The sequence below is a fragment of the Sus scrofa genome, chromosome 1 (genome assembly GCF_054392235.1).
Source record: "Sus scrofa isolate SSC_HxYL_T2T_F1_AM1 chromosome 1, Sscrofa_HxYL_maternal_Yorkshire_Landrace_v2.0, whole genome shotgun sequence".
NCBI lineage: Eukaryota > Metazoa > Chordata > Mammalia > Artiodactyla > Suidae > Sus > Sus scrofa.
Genome location: NC_139383.1, coordinates 105486662 through 105503041, shown reverse-complemented (window position 1 = coordinate 105503041; position 16380 = coordinate 105486662). Strand labels below are relative to the sequence as shown.

Here is a 16380-nt window from a genome sequence, read left to right as displayed (position 1 = left end):
TGACCCATGACTTTGTTTTGCTGTTTGCTGACAACTTTCCAGCTAATCAGTCCCTCCTGATTTCTGCCTCATATCTGGGCAACTTGGTAAGAAAGCCTGGATGTTCTCTTCCTTGGCACTGGTATAAAGTTGAAGCCACGCAAGGACCCATACAAGAAACTCTCATCCCTGGCTACCATAAAATCCCAAGCCAGTCAACCTTTTCTGCTGTCTCAAGCCATTTTTAGATATGTTTGAAGGTCAATCATGTTCTCCCTAGAACTCCTCATTATGTGAATAACCATCTTATATTCACTCTTAGTACATGTGTGGCATCATCAGCCTTGATACCTGAGCAAATCTGAAGTAGGGGGACTCATTCTTTCTCTGCAGGATTACCATTATATTTTGCCTTTTGATTGAAATATGTAGTCCATTCACATTTAATATAATTATTAATAAAGCAGGATTTATGCCTGCCATTTTGCTATTTGTTTTTTTCTATTTGTCTTAGTCACTTTTTGCTTTTCCTTTTTTCTTCCTTCTTTTGTGTTAAATAGATATTTTCTAGAATACCATTTTAGTTCCCTTGTTTCATATATATTTAATTTTTGAGTTATTTTCTTTTTTTTTTTTTTTTTTGTCTTTTGTCTTTTGTTGTTGTTGTTGCTATTTCTTGGGCCGCTCCCACGGCATATGGAGGTTCCCAGGCTAGGGGTCGAATCGGAGCTGTAGCCACCAGCCTACGCCAGAGCCACAGCAACGCGGGATCCGAGCTGCGTCTGCAACCTACACCACAGCTCACGGCAACGCCAGATCGTTAACCCACTGAGCAAGGGCAGGGACCGAACCCGCAACCTCATGGTTCCTAGTCGGATTCGTTCACCACTGCGCCACGACGGGAACTCCTGAGTTATTTTCTTAGTGGTTACCCAGGGAATTGCAATTAGCATCTTAGCTTATAACACTCTAGTTCAGATTAATGCCAACTTAATTTCATTAATATGCAAAAATTCTGCTCCAATGTAGATTTGTTTCTTTTCTCCTTCCTTGGGCTATATTATCATGTAAATTACTTCTTTGTACATTATAAACCCACCAATGCAGTTTTATATTTAGTGCTTTATGCAGTTGTCTTTTATATAAGATACGAGATGAAAAGAGTTTCAAACTCACACTATCCATATATTATTATTATCTATATATTATACGCACCCTATCTATATATTTATGTATGTCCAGGTGCTCTTTATTTCTTTGGATGAATTCAAGTTGCTACCTAATGTATAATGTGAAAGACTCCCTTTAATATTTCTTATAGAGCAGGTCTGCTAGTGATGAGTTCTTTTAGTTTTGTTCATCTGGGAATGCCTTAACATCCCCTTTATTTTTTTTTTAATGATTTTTATTTTTTCCATTATAGTTGGTTTACAGTGTTCTGTCAAAATAGAGTTTTTAGAGCAATTTTAGGTTCAGAGCTAAGTCCCTCTGCTTTACTGGCTGCTGCTTCTCATCTGAGTTAGCTTCTCCCGGGCTTAACTTCTAATGTTAGTGTTCCTCTACAGTCCTTGTCTGCATCCTCTCCATAGGGGATCTCATCCTGGCCCTGTGACTCAGTGTAATCTATATGCCTCTGATGGACAAAGTCATGTCAGCAGTCCTGGTCCTCCAGACAAATATTCAGTTGCCATCTTTATGATCATCTAACAGACATCTTGAATTTATAATGAACAAACAGAATCACTGATTTTTATATCCAAACCCATCCTTCTCCCCAGGTATCCCTATTTCTTATTGGCAACACCATTCACCTAGTTGCTCAAGTCAAAAACCCAGTCATTCCTGATGCCTCTCTTTCCCTCCAATCCACCACCAGATCCTGTGTTTCTACCTCCAAAATATATCTCTAATCTACCAACTTCTCTCCATCTCCACTGCACCCCCAGTCCTAGGCTCCCTCCTCTCTTTTCTAGGCTACTATAACTATTCCACTAACTGGCCTCTCTGAATCAGTCCTTCTTCCCCTATAATCAGCTCTCCACATGGCAGCCAGATGCTCTGTAAAACATAGATCAGATCAAGTTACCACCTTGCTTAAAGCCTTATAATGGCTTCCTGTTGCATTAACAACAACAAAAAAAAAAAAAAACAAAAAACAAAGGAAGCCACATGTCTTACCTTGAACTGTCATGCCCCACAGGTCTGGCCACACCCCCCACTCCTGCAATATTGCCCTATTCTCTCCACTCTTGGAACGTACACAGCACATCCTCACCTTAGGGCTTCACACTTACCAGCACCCTCTTCTCTCAGAGGACCTGTGGCTGGCTCCTAACCCTAACATTTTAGTCCAAACCTTGCCTCCTTGCAGCAAGATTTTCTACATCTTTAAATCTCCTTTACCCCCTCACCCCTTTCCACTTCCATCACTCTCTGTGGCATCACTCCTTTTTATTGTCTTTGTTACAGATATAGTTCAGAAATGTTCTTGTTCATAACTTAGGGTCTTACTGTCCATCCCTCCTCTCCATTCTTCCATTCTCAATTCTAATGTAAGCTCCCTGGAGCAGGAGTTTGTCCATATTGCTCACTGCTGAATCCCTGCACCTATAATATTGCCTACCACCTACTAATCTTCAGTAAACAGACATGGGGCAAATGAGTGAATTAATTTCACTTTTATGCTTGTTTTAAGTGATAGGTAAGACTGTGGTGTAGAGGTGCAGGTCAGCCTTCTCCATGGCACATTTTCAACTTAAGAGGAAGTTGCCACCCTTCCCACAGCAGCTGCACTTTGTAACTTTCTGCTTCTCTTCTTGGCATGGCCTTAGCACTGGGAAGTTCTGGAGAGAAGGGGAGGTTCAGTTCTGGTTGGAGGAAAAGCTATCCTACTCTCCTTGGGGAGATAGGGCACATATGATTGGAGAGCAACCTAAGGCAAAAAAGAAAAAAAAATCTGCTGGGTTGAATGGAGTCAAATGCCAAAATGTTTGAATGAGACTCAGGGTTCCCAAACACTGCCAACTCCACCAGAGTCTCCTGGGGAAGCTTGCAAACAATGCAGTTGTTGGGGATCCTGCTCTGGGAACTAAGATTTGGGAGCTCTGAGGTGTGGCTCAGGAAACTGAACTCTTATATAAAAGTTTCCCAGGGGATTCTGATGATTAGCCAGGATCAGGAAGGTCTGGTCTGTCTGGGACAAGGGATGTGCCGATAGGTGGCCCTTGACTGGTGTGAGGCAGCTGGGGAAGGGGCTGGGTCAGTCCAGATGGGACCTGGGTGGAGAAGAGGAGGCGGCTGCTCCCGCTGGTGGGGAGCAGCAGGCCCAGTGTTGGTATCAGGGGGCTGCCCACCAGTGGTGTCCCTTTCTGTGCTTGCCAGTGGCCCGGTACCGCGTGACTGTGTGCACAGGGGAACTTGAAGGTGCAGGAACTGATGCCAACGTCTATCTCTGCCTTTTTGGTGATGCGGGGGACACGGGGGAGCGGCTGCTCTACAACTGCAGGAATAACACCGACCTGTTTGAGAAGGGCAATGTAAGTTGAGCAGTGTGCCTCCTCCACCCCTACCCCACCCATGTCCATGACCTTGTCTTCCCTGATCAAAGTACAGCTGACCCGTACTAGGGCCTTGGCCATCAGAGAGGTGGGCTCTGGGTGAGGGGACAGGGAACTGACATGCATGACACCCACCAGGTTCTTAGGACGGGGAGCTGGAGAGTCACCCTAGAGGGGTCATGGTCCCCTCCCCACCCCTGAGCTTTGAGAAGAGGGCAGAGCAGGAGGACATGTAGGGTAGACAGGCAGGGAAGGAAGCCAGATGCCTTACATGTGACCTGGAGGTCCTAGGCTGGCAGAAAGCTGGGACACCTGAGGCCCAGCTTGGGTACGTTGCCTTCTCCACTAGGAAGGACCCCTGGGGGCACCTCATTCATTTCCATTTTGAAAAAGAAACCAGGAGAGACACTAAAGGCATTCCCTCTGTGGCGCAATGGGATTGGGCGTCTCTGGAGCACAGGGACATAGGTTCCATCCCCAGCCTGGCACGGTGGGTTAAAGGATACAGCGCTGCCACCACTGCAATGTAGGTTGCAACTGCAGCTCAGATCTGATCCCTGGCATGGGAGCTTCATATGCTGTGGGGTGGCCAAAAAAAGAAAGACACTAAACATGGAAGTGGGGGAGCTGGGCTCTGCTCCTAGCCTCATTACACATGTGCCTTTGTCTTCCCCAACCATCAAATGGGTTTACTGGGGAGGCTGTGCAAAACAATGGGGAAAGGGTCAGGCAGATGGGCCAGGCACTCCATTCCTTGAGCCTCAGTTTCCTTGTGTCTAAAATGGGGGAAAGGATGCCTACCTATGGCCGGCTGTTTTAAGGATTAGAGATGGCGGGTATACTCTCCTGCCAGCAGACCTGGCCAGGAGCACACAGAAGAGGCTCAGTAAAGAGTCCTGTAGTTGCAATAATGTGAGGTCCAAGGTTGCTTGCTAGGCAAAAGGGATTTGCAGGTGGTCATCACACAAGTCTTGGTCCTTGCCTTCTTCTGCCACCCCTTCCTGGGCGAGGGCAGGGCCAGCCACACCCCTTCCTCCTCTTTTCTTTCTACATCTTCTGACTCCTTCCTTCATCAATCCCACCCTTGAGTCTCTGTCCCTAGGGAGCCCCAGGTGTGCTCCCAGAGACTTGGCTACTCTCTAGTCCTGCTGCATTTCTGCTGCCTCATGGGCAGGCAAAACTGTGAAATGAGCAAGACCACAGATTTCTTCCCTCCAATCAACTCTCATCATTCCCTTTCTCAAAAGGGGGCCAGTGTCCTTTTGTGGCAAGGAGCCCAAGGAGATTTACCAAGGAATCAATTCACAGTAAATGTTTAGTGACTGATAACAGCTTAACATGTTAATCCTCCTGGAGGAATCTGCCCTTTAAGAGGAGATCACAGGGGAGTTCCCTCTATGGTGCAGTGGGTTAAAAATCCGACTGCAGCAGCTCAGTTCACTGTGGAAGCACGGTTTGGTCCCCGGCCTGGCATAGTTGGTTTAAAAGGCATTGCCACAACTGTGGCGTAGGTTGCAGCTGTACCTCAGATTAATTCCCTGGCCCAGGAACTTCTATACGCCATGGGTGCATCCATTAAAAAAAAAAAAAAATCGCAGAGAATGGCCACTGTTTAACCAAAAAACACAGATCTCAGTTGTTGGGAACTTGACCTCTAATGATATTCTTGTGGGAGGAACTGGGAGAGGGGTGCACTCTGTCCTTTACAGGTAGTCCCCTGCCCACCTGTACAAGACCAAGAGCCCAGCCCACCAGCTATGGCTTTTATGATTTCTGGGCTCATGTCTTCGTGTCTGGGTCCCAGGGGAGCCACCATCTAACTAGCCTTGCTGTCCTTCCTTGCAAAGGCCGATGAGTTCACCATTGAGTCTGTCACCTTGCGGAAGGTGAGGCGGGTGAGGATCAGACACGATGGCAAAGGCAGCGGCAGCGGCTGGTTCCTGGAGCGGGTGCTGGTGAGAGAGGAGGGGCAGCCTGAGAGTGACAACGTGGAGTTCCCGTGTCTCAGGTACATGAGTTTTGCCTGCTCTGATTTTCTCCAGTTTAGGTTGGGGGTCTTAGTTGGGAGAAGACTCAGAGGCTTCAAGATGTGGTCAGGGCCAAAAAGAGGTGGCCCTGCTAGTGGCACTTAGACCTGGATCTCACATCCCCTACACACACACACACACACACACACACACACACACACACACACACGATGGAATGCCAGCATCAATGTCCCAAGTGTGGTGCTACTATGTGTGTTCAGTACCAAAATGTTGGCTTTTTTTTTTTTTTTTTGCTTTTTTAGGGCCGCACTTGCAGCAAATGGAGGTTCCCAGGCTAGGGGTCCAATCAGAGCTACAGCTGCCAGCCTACACCACAGCCGCAGCAACGCCAGATGTGAGCCGTGTCTGAAACCTACACCACAGGTCACGGCAATGCCAGATCTTCAAACCACTGAGCGAGGCCAGGGATTGAACCTGCATCCTCATGGTTCCTAGTCGGATTCGTTTCCGCTGCGCCACGACAGGAACTTTTTTAAATGATAAAATATAACAACCTTAGAATTTCACTGAGAGTTACCTCAGAGGCTTAGTTACCTGCTGAATTACACTTTTAAATTAAAGGTGTTTTGTTCCCTCCCTTTGGATGGCCCTTCCCCCACATCTTTTCCCTTTTGTCTTTTTTTTTTTTTAGCTATTTCTTGGGCCCCTCCTGCGGCATATGGAGGTTCCCAGGCTAGGGGTCAAATCAGAGCCATAGCCACCGGCCTACGCCAGAGCCACAGCAACACGGGATCCGAGCTGCGTCTGCAACCTACACCACAGCTCATGGCAACGCCGGATCGTTAACTCACTGAGCAAGGGCAGGGACCGAACCCGCAACCTCATGGTTCCCAGTCGGATTCGTTAACCACTGCGCCACGACGGGAACTCCATCTTTTCCCTTTTGATATCTTGCCAAGCTATCTTCCTTTGTTTCCATTTCCTTTCCCTAGGTGACTAGCAAGATAGTTTCTTTTCCCTTTTTTTTAAACCTTTGGATTTCTCTCACAGCCAGTTTGGGCTCTCTTGAGCATTTCTGATAGAGACGTTTCTAGAATGAGGAGCAATACCAGCAATTTCTGTGCTGTCCAGTTGGCAGTTCCCATTCACCTGTAGACACTTAACTGTGGCTTTGGACCCACTAGGCTATGCAAATCCCAGGTCCAGGCGGAGTCCTGCACCTGTGGGCGAGATGCTACAGGTCCAAGCTCCCTTCTTCAGGGCTGGCCCAGGCTTCTTGCCTAAGGACAGCCCTCCTCAGAGGGGCTGAGGGCAGGCTGCCCCACAGCCCGGCAATGTATGTGTTACTCTTTCTCTAACCAGGCACACAAACGCACTTGTGCACACACGTGCATACAGACACATTTGCTACACCTGATTTGCATACCAGCCCGGGAAGGGCAGTTTCCTAGGCAGGAAGGGCCACTGTGGCAACCCTACGTGACATTGATTGCCAAATGCTTTTGTCCACGACAAAGGCACTATAGTCTTCAAAGTACAGCCACTGTTAGTGTTAACAGGATTACCTTAGAAAGATAGGTCATGAAGCAGGCAGTCCAAGTGAGTGTCACTAACAGAGGGAGGCTCAGAGGGAGGGCTGGGGAGCCAGGGAAGGCTTCTGGAAAGAGGCAGAACAGGACCTGGGCCTGGCAGGAAGATGAGAGAGTAGATGAATGGCCAGGAGAAGGGAGGGTGGGTCCTCCAGGCTGGCATGGGGCTGAGGAGGTGGCCCACAGGGGTTGGTGAGGGGTGTCTGGCAGGTGGGAAGGAGCACAAAGAAGGATGGGATGGAAGAGTTCTGCTGTCTCTTCAAGTCCACACTGACCCATTTGCTCCCTGCTGGATCTGGGAGCTGCTTGGCTGGGCTGCTGGAAGGATCAGTCTTCCTGGTTTTGTTCCTGCCCACTCAAAAGATATTTATAAAGCATTTACTATAGGCTTGCTCCCTGTGCTCATGAAGTATGTAGTCTGGAGGGGAACTAGACCATAAGCAAGTGCATACACTAAGAAAGCCACAGTTACCAACTGTGAGGGGTGGCATTAAGGGAAAGCATGGTGCTGATAGAGGCTGCTGGAGGTGGCCCCACTGAGATGGAGAGGGTGGGGCCAGAGGTGGGGAGGGTGGGGCCAGAGGTAAAGAGGGTGGGGCCAGAGATGGAGAGGATGGGGCCAGAGGTGGGGAGGGTGGGCTGGAGGTGGAGAGGGTGTGTTTAGAGATGGGGAGGGTGGATGAGTTCTGCCTTCACCTGGACATTTAGGCTGGGGTTTTTGTGGGATGAAGAGGAGAGTGCCATGTGATAGGGTTTGGGGATCTAGCACTCCAATGAGACCAAAGCAGGTGGGCAAAGAAGAAAGCCTCCAGCTGAGGTCTGGAGTGGGAAGAAGCCTGTATCAGGAGGGCTTAGTGGGCTCTTCCAGTTTAGGTAGTTCCCTGTGGTTTCTGGGCAGAGGACAGGTGGTAGGGGGACCAGAGAGGAAACAGAAGATGTTGCATGGTCCGCTAGGACTGCTGTAACAACATACTTCAAACAGAGTGGCGTAAGCAGCAGAATTTTGCCTCACAGTTCTGGAGCTCAGAGGTCCAAACTGAAGGTGTTGGCAGGACTGCATGCCCCTGAAGGAGCACTGGTCAGGGTCTGCTCCACACCTCTCAGCCTGTGGTACTCGCAGGTGTTCCTGGGCTCAGAGAGGGCCATCTTCTCCCTCTGTTTTCACATTGTCTTGCCTCTGTATTTGTCTGTCTCTGTGTCCAGATTTCCCCTATTTATAAGAATACTAGTCATTTTGGAGTTCCCTTTGTGGCTTAGCAGAAATGAACCCCACTAGTATCCATGAGGGTGCAGGTTTTACTCCTGCCCTTGCTCAGTGGGTTAAGGATCAGGTGTTCCCCTGAGCTGTGGTGTAGTTTACAGATGTGGCTCAGGTCCCTTGTTGCTGTGACTGTGGTATAGGCTGGCAGCTACAGCTCCAGTTCAGCCCCTGCCATATGCTGTGGATGGGGCCAAGGGGAGGAAAAAAAAAAAAAGAATACTCGTCATTTTGCATCAGGGAACCACCCTAATGACCTCATTTTAACTTGATTACCTCTGCGAGGCCACTATCTCCAAATAAAGTCACATTCTGAGTACTAGGGTTAAGGCTTCAATATCTCTTTTGGGGGGTGGGGACACAATTCAACCTGTAACTTGGCAGCCTGGCCTTAGGAGGTGGCAGTGAAGGTGGGGGGAGGGGCCACACCACAGGTGGATCCTGGAGGTGGAGTTTATAGGACTTGCCACTGAAAGAGGAGAATTGAAGACCCCAGGTCTCTGCCTTCAGTAGGTGGGCACAGGTCACGCTTGCTACTGAAATGGGCATCCTGGGGAGGAAGGGCTGAGGGCTGGGGATGGGCTGGCCTCTGCAGGTCCAGTGGGGGCATGTTAGCTTGAGATGCTTGTACTTCAAGTAGTGGAAGCAGGCTTTGAGAAATAAATTCAGGAAATGAGAGCACAGAGATGGAATTTAATGTCAGGAAAATGTAGGGGATCCTTTAAGGAGGGTGTGGATAAAGAAAATGAACCCCTGGACCAGTAAGGAAGAGGAAGGGGAACCCAAAGAGGGGATGAAGGAGAAGTCAGAGTGTCCACACTGCCTGCGCTGCCACATCCATGGTGCAGAGCTAGGAATCTGACATCCTACCTGCTGTGAAACTTTGGGCAAAGATCTTAATTTCTCTGGTCGTCTCTGCCTTCCTGACCAGAAAGCATCTTAATGATGATTGTGAGGGTGAAATCGGTTTCTCTTTGACAGGAACCAAGTCTGCTAAAGACACAGATGCTGCTGCTGCTGCTGAGTGTGGGGTGACTAGGAGCTGAAGCTCCAGACACTCCCCAGAGCCCTCCCTTCCCCCAAACACTTGAGAGTCCATATATTTTTTAGAAGATGCATTCTTATATCTTGCTAAAGTACGGTGATGGCATTTGCCAACTCAGGACCCGGAAGGTAGAGCCTGCCTCACACACTGCTTCTTTTTTCACCTGAGCTGTTATTTTACTCCCTGAGAGAGGAGGATGAATCAGGCCTATTTATCACAACTTCTCTGCCAGGATCAAGGAGTCATGAGCATCGTAGCTATCATAGGGGTGTGTGTGTTTATGTGTTTACATGTGTACCTGTGTGTATGTTTTGTGTGTGCATGTGTGTTTATGTGTGTGCTTGTGTGAATGTTTTTGTGTATTTTGTGTGTTTATGTGTGTGTTTTTGTATTTTTGTGAGTGCTGTGTGCATGTGTTTGTGTGCATATGGGCGTGTTTATGTTTTGTGTGTGCATGTGTGTTTATTGTATGTTTTGTGTACTATGGTTTATGTGTGTGTTTGTGTGTATGTTTTTGTGTGTATGGTATGTTTATGCGTGGACGTGTGTGTATGTGCATGTGTTTGTGTGTGTTTATGTGTGTAGGGTGTGTGTGTGTATGTGCCTGTGTTTATGTGTCTACGTGTGTGTGCACATGTGTACGTACTTACACATTGCCATGAGTCCAGGAAAGTGTAATAAAATCTCCAGCAGACCCGCTCATCCATTTTGTCACCTCTAACTCTGAAACTGGGATGAAGTGTTTGAAGCTGAAAGAAAATGGCTATATTTGGAAATATCTATTAATACCCTGCAAGTATTTAGGAGGAAACTGAAAGGACAAGTCATGGTTTCTTTTGGTTTGCCGGGTCTGGGGTTGGAGAAGTGGTGGAGAGAAAGGAGGAAGAGCAGATGGGATTCTGCAGTGGTCGAGGGCCTGCTGACAGTCCGTTCTCCAGTCCCAGGAGCACACGTGGCCTGGGCTGCATTGCACCTTCCTTGAAGGTCTCCAGGTCTGTGGGAGATGCTGCAGGGACCTCAGCAGGACAATCAGCACCTGATTTGAAGGACTGTAGCCGGCACCTCCTCATTCTCAAATATCTCCAAGAATTCCGCAATTATATCTTCATGTCTTAGAATCCCAAATGCTTTTCGGTGTTCTAGATTCAGAGCACCAAAGCTCATGGGAAGCATAACAACTTAGTTGTCAGCTAATTTCTTTTTTAAATTGAAGTATAGTTGATTTATGATATGGTGTTAGTTTCAGGTGTACAGCAAAGTGATTCAGTTATATATTTTTCACATTATTTTCCATTAGAAGCTATTACAGGGTATTGAATATGGTTTCCTGTGTTATACAATAGATCTTGTGGCTTATCTGTTTTATGTGTAGAAGTTCATGCTAGCTAATAGCCAGCTGACAGCCAGGTCCCATGGGGATGTAAGACCATATGCTTGGTGAGGGAGAGCGAGAGAGAAGGGATGGGGGAGACCCCAGTTTTGCCTGCTTTGACCCTTTTGGGTGGGAGTTATGGGCACAGACAGCTGTGGTTTAGGGAATCCTGAGCTCTATGCTGGGAGGGCAGGGGAGGAGGCAGTGCCTTGGCTTCCTTTGATAGATTCTATGGCCTGGGAATTGCCTCCCTCTTGGGTGTATAGTAGGAGTGGGCTGCACACACCAGCCCAAGACATAGACAAATGGGGAGACACTCTGGTCAAAGGCAAGTATCTTGGTTCCTCACTGCCCTGTTCTGCCCAACAAAAGAGGGTATCTCTTCTGTTGCCATCAGCCAGGTCACAGACCATGTCAAGGACTGGGGCCTGGCTAAGTCATGCATGTACGGATGTCTGATTCCTCAGACTGGGTCTCTGTGTCCAACGGGAACAGTACTTTTCAGGCAACTTGGTGCAATGTCTTTCCCCCTGGTGGATGCCAGCAGAGAGCAGGGGCCCTGGCCACTCCATCATCTGGATGATTTGTAGCTGTCACGCTCCAGCCCTGTCCAGTCCCAACTGCTCCTTGTTGGCAAATCTCATTCATCCTTGAGGACTCAGATCAGAGCCCTTTCACAATGAGCCTTGTGTATATTTTTCTCAACTTCTGCCACCTTTACTTTGGTCCAACATGCATCTTGTCTTGGTCTCTGGTACCTCAGCCAGTCTGTCCTGTCTTCTTAATTAGACTTCCTTAGGGGTGAGGCTGTGTCTTTTTTTTAATCTTTTTATGGCTTCACCCGTAGCACACAGGAAGTTCCCAGGCCAGGGCATGAATTGGAGCCACAGCTGGGAGCTACGCCACAGCCATAGCAACGCCAGATTCTCAACCCACAGAGTGAGGTCAGGGATTGGACCCACATGCTCCCAGAGACAAAGTCGGGTCCTTAACCCACTGAGTCACTAAGGGAATCCCTGGGCTGTGTCTTATTGCTCATAGTGTACCTTTTCTGCCTTCTCCCCATGCCATAGCCCTCAGCCACACACATGAGGGACTCTTCTTAGAAAAAGAATGGGTTTGTTGTTGTTGTTGTTGTTATGTCTTTTTCTTTTTTTTTTAGAGCCACACCTGAGGCATATGGAAGTTCCCAGGCTAGGGTTGAATCAGAGCTTCAGCTGCTGGCTTATGCCACAGCCACAGCAACGCCAGATCCAAGCTGCCTCTGCGACCTACACCACAGCTCACAACAATGCCAGATCCTTAACCCACTAAGTAAGGCCAGGGATCAAACCCGCTTCCTCATGGACACTAGTCAGGTTCATTGTTGCTGAGCCAAGACAGGGTTTTTTGATGATAATAATGACACAGGTATTCATGACTTTTAGGACAACACTTTACGGTGATTACCAAGGTCTACATCCAGTGAGCCTGCCACTTCCCCAGCTCATCCGCCAGCTCTACAACATTCACTAGCTCCATCCCATCCACACTGGCCTCTCGTCAACTCCCCGGGCTCTGCTTGGTCCAGGCACATTGTTGTCTCTGAATGCATTCCCCCCCACCCCCTTCTGGTTAACTGCTCATCATCCTTCTAATCTCAGCCAGTTATCACCTCCCCAGGGCAGCATCCCCTCCCCCAATCTGGGTTGGGATCCTTTGTTCCAAGCTCAGGTAGAGCCATTTTCCTTTGCTGAACTCAAAGCTCTGGCCTTCTGGTGACCCTGCATGAATTGTGGTGTTTGACTGTTGGGTTGCCCCATGCAGAGAGCTAACAGTCCCTCGTTTGCCCACCAGGTGGCTGGACAAGGATAAAGATGATGGGCAGTTGGTCCGAGAGTTGTTGCCCAGCGACAGCAACGCAACCCTGAAGAGTAAGTCATCCTGAGAACAGGTGGTGGGTGTGCCCTGAGCAGAACAGATGCCCTCCCTCTGCTGCTTAGAAGCCAGACCTTGAAGGAAGCACGTGCCCATTCACTTCATTCCATGGAGGTGGCACCGGGGGGTGTGGAGAGGAAGAGACTGTGAGGGAGGCTGGAAATCTCTGGCCGAGCTGTGCACACAGCCTCTTTAAGGTCTTGGGTTGGGGGTCCAGACTCTGTCAACAAGAGTAACAAGACTGGTAGCACAGGCTAAAGTTGCCAAGCAGAGGGGGTACCTATCATTCAGGGCCTTGAGAGCATAAACACATTTGGAAGGGGTTGTATGGTGAGGACATTGTTTTTATTTATTTTTTTAAGCATTATTTTTCTTTTTTGGCTGCCCCATGGCACGTGGAGTTCCCAGGCCAGGATCAGATCTGAGCCGCAGTTGTGGCAACACCAGATCCTTATCCCATTGTGCTGGGCCTGAGATCGAACCCCCATTCTAGAGCTTCAGAGATGCTGCTGATCCCATTGCACCACAGTGGCAATGCCTTCAGCGTTTTTAAAATTATAGTTGATTTACAATGCTGTGCCAATTTGCACTGTACAGCGAAGTGACCCAGCTATACATATATATGTACATATACATTCTTTTTTAAAATATTTTTGTCCATCATGGTCTATCCCAGGAGATTGGATATAGTTCCCTGTGCTATACAGTAGGTCCTCATTGCTTATCCATTCGAAATGTAACAGTTTGCATCTATTAACCCCAAACTCCCCATCCCTCCCACTCCTTCCCCCTCCCCCTTGGCAACCACAAGTCTGTTCTCTATGTCTGTGAGTCTGCTTCTGTTTTGTAGATAGGTTCATTTGTGCCATATTTTAGATTCCATATATAAGCAATATCATATGGTATTTTGAGGATGTTGTTTTTATTTTTATTTATTTATTGCTTTTTGAGGCCATACCCACAGCATATTGGAAGTTCCCCGCCTAGGGGTCAAATCAGAGCTACAGCTCCTGGCCTGTGCCACAGCCACAGCGACGCAGAATCCACCGCATCTGCAATCCACACCACAGCTCACAGCAATGCCAGACCCTTAACCCACTGAGTGAGGCCAAGGATTGAATCTGTATCCTCATGGATACTAGTAGGTTTCATTACTGCTAAGCCACAAAGGGAGCTCCTGGAGGACGTTGTTTTGAAATGCTGGGAATTATCCTAGTGTGGCCTCACAGTTTTCCTTATTGGTGATATTTCTTCAAGAGACTTGGTTTGATCAAGAGTGTTAGAAAAAATTTAATAGAAACTTATCTCCATGATCCTCAACACTAGCAACACCTCATTTTATCCTTTATTATCTCACAGGAGTCCTGTAATAATCCCAGAAGGTAGGCAGAGCTGATGTTGTTATGCCCCTTTGTCACAGGGAAACACAGATCTGGTGGGACTAAATATCTTCCCAAGGTCAAATAGCAAATTGCAGAGTTGGAACTAGAAAGTCCAATCTCTGGGTGCAGAATGATACCATTTAAGAGCTGGGATGGTCCTTAGGAGATGAACCAATGCCTTCACTGGATACATGACAAGGGGACCTCCCAGTAAAGCCAGGTCTGTAGCCAGGGATGGAGCTGGGACCAGCACCCAGGCTTCTGTCTTCCTGCCTTGCTCTTGCTCCCCCAGCAAGCCCTGGACAGGGCCCTTCAGTCTCCCCACTCCTCAAGTCAGAGGTTATGACAGGACTTAGAAGGAAAACAGTGTAAGATCTTTTTCTCAGTTCCTGCTACATCTTCACAGCAAGAAAGAGAAAAGCCACTTCCTCCGTGTCCTCGGTGTCCCTAAAGGAGCTGATCTGGACCAGAACCACAAGTCTGGCCTCTACCAGAGCCAGGCCTGTCTGCAGGGCTGTCCTTGTGGCAGCTGTGCTCACCTCCTTTCTCTGAGTCCTTCTTGGCATGGGAAGGCCCTGACCCAGCTGTGAACGGTGGGCCTTGGAATCAGCATCACTTGCCTTCTCCATGCTTCCCTCCTCATTCCCAAGATCCACCCCCCTATAGGACTTGGGGCCGAGACTCAGGTTATCCCAGGACTTCTCCTTCACTGAGCATTTGTATCCTCCCTTGTGGACAGACAATGCAGATCTTACTGGGTAATAAGATAGGGTAACATTGGTGTGGCTTTTGGTTAAGAACAGGACCTTTAGGCCCACATTAGGATTTCATCATGCCTAGCTCCTTTTTTAAAAAATTTTATTATAGTCAATTTACAATGTTCTGTCAATTTCTGCTGTACAGTAAAGTGACCCAGTTATACATATATATATATACATTCTTCTTTTTCTCACATTATCCTCCATTATGTTCCATCACGGGTAACTAGATATAGTTCCCTGTGCTATCCAGCAGGATCTCATTGCTTATCCACTCCAAATGCAATAGTTTGCATGTACTAACCCCAAACTCCTGGTCCATCCCACTCCCTCCCCCTATCCCTTGGCAACCACAAGTCTGTTCTCCAAGGCCATGAGTTTGTTTCTTTTCTGTAGATAGGTTCATTTGTGCCATGTATTAGATATAAGTGATATCATATGGTATTTGTCTTTCTCTTTCTGACTGACTTCACTTAGTATGCAATGCTCTAGTTTCATCCATGTTGCTGCAAATGGCATTATTTTTTCTTTTTTATGGCTGAATAGTATTCCATTGTGTACATGTACCACATCTTCTTAATCCATGGCTAGCTCCTTCTTAATTGTTGCAATCTTGAGCCAAATGCATCATCCTCTGAGGCTCTGATTCCTAAAACCAAGGTCAGAACACTGAGCACTAACACCATATGTAGAACTTATTAAACACTGTCTGCAAAGGTTGTTGCTCCCTTTGCCTCAGTTTCTTGGTCTACCAGACAAGGACTTGCACGAGGTGTTTGCTTTAAATCCTTGGTCTCTTACATTTTAGTATTCTTTGCATGCCTCCCTGTTCCCAGCACATTCACACCATGTGGGGCAGGCCAAGCAGGTACTAGAAATCTCATTTTGAGAAGAGGGGACTCCACTCTATAATTCTGGCATGCGTCCTGTGTCCAGTGAAGGCAATGATTCATCTCCTCAGGACCATCCCAGCTCTTAAACACTGTTTAAGTAGCCCAGTCTCAGGGCTACTTAAAGAGACCAAGAGCTCGAGCTCCTGACCCCCAGCCTAGTGTCCCAGCCCTGGCTGCGGTGCCCTCCTGCCCCAGCTTCCTGTCCACTCTGCACTAACCCCTCCCTTCCTGCCTCCTCTCTCGGACTGTTCAGACTTCCGCTATCACATCAGCTTGAAGACGGCGGACGTCCCTGGGGCCAGCACAGATTCCCGAGTCTACATCAAGCTCTATGGGGACAAATCTGACACCATCAAGCAAGTTCTTCTTGTCTCTGACAACAACCTGAAAGACTATTTTGAACGTGGCCGGGTGGACGAGTTCACCCTGGAGACCCTGAACATCGGAACCGTAAGTTGCTTTCCTGAAACCACGTGTCGCCAGCTCACCGTGCATGTATCTGCATGTGGATTCACACACACACACACACATACACACACACACACACACTCACATACCCACAAATGAACCCATTTTGAAGGGAAAAATTGCTCCCTGGGGGATTAGTGAAGTACATTGTTTTCTAGATACAACCTAGAGCCA

The 16380-nt window shown here is 48.0% G+C and overlaps 1 protein-coding gene across 2 annotated transcripts in view; it reads left to right on the top strand.

Moving 5' to 3' along the window:
• The window catches only part of LOXHD1 (lipoxygenase homology PLAT domains 1), a 196111-nt gene that overhangs the window by 80055 nt on the left and 99676 nt on the right, over positions 1–16380 (top strand). For both annotated transcript variants that reach the window (XM_084964969.1, XM_084964963.1), the window contains 4 exons: positions 3361–3515; positions 5384–5544; positions 12625–12701; positions 15992–16188. In XM_084964969.1, coding sequence (XP_084821095.1) covers positions 3361–3515; positions 5384–5544; positions 12625–12701; positions 15992–16188 — 590 coding nt within the window. The remainder of the gene's footprint in view (positions 1–3360; positions 3516–5383; positions 5545–12624; positions 12702–15991; positions 16189–16380) is intronic.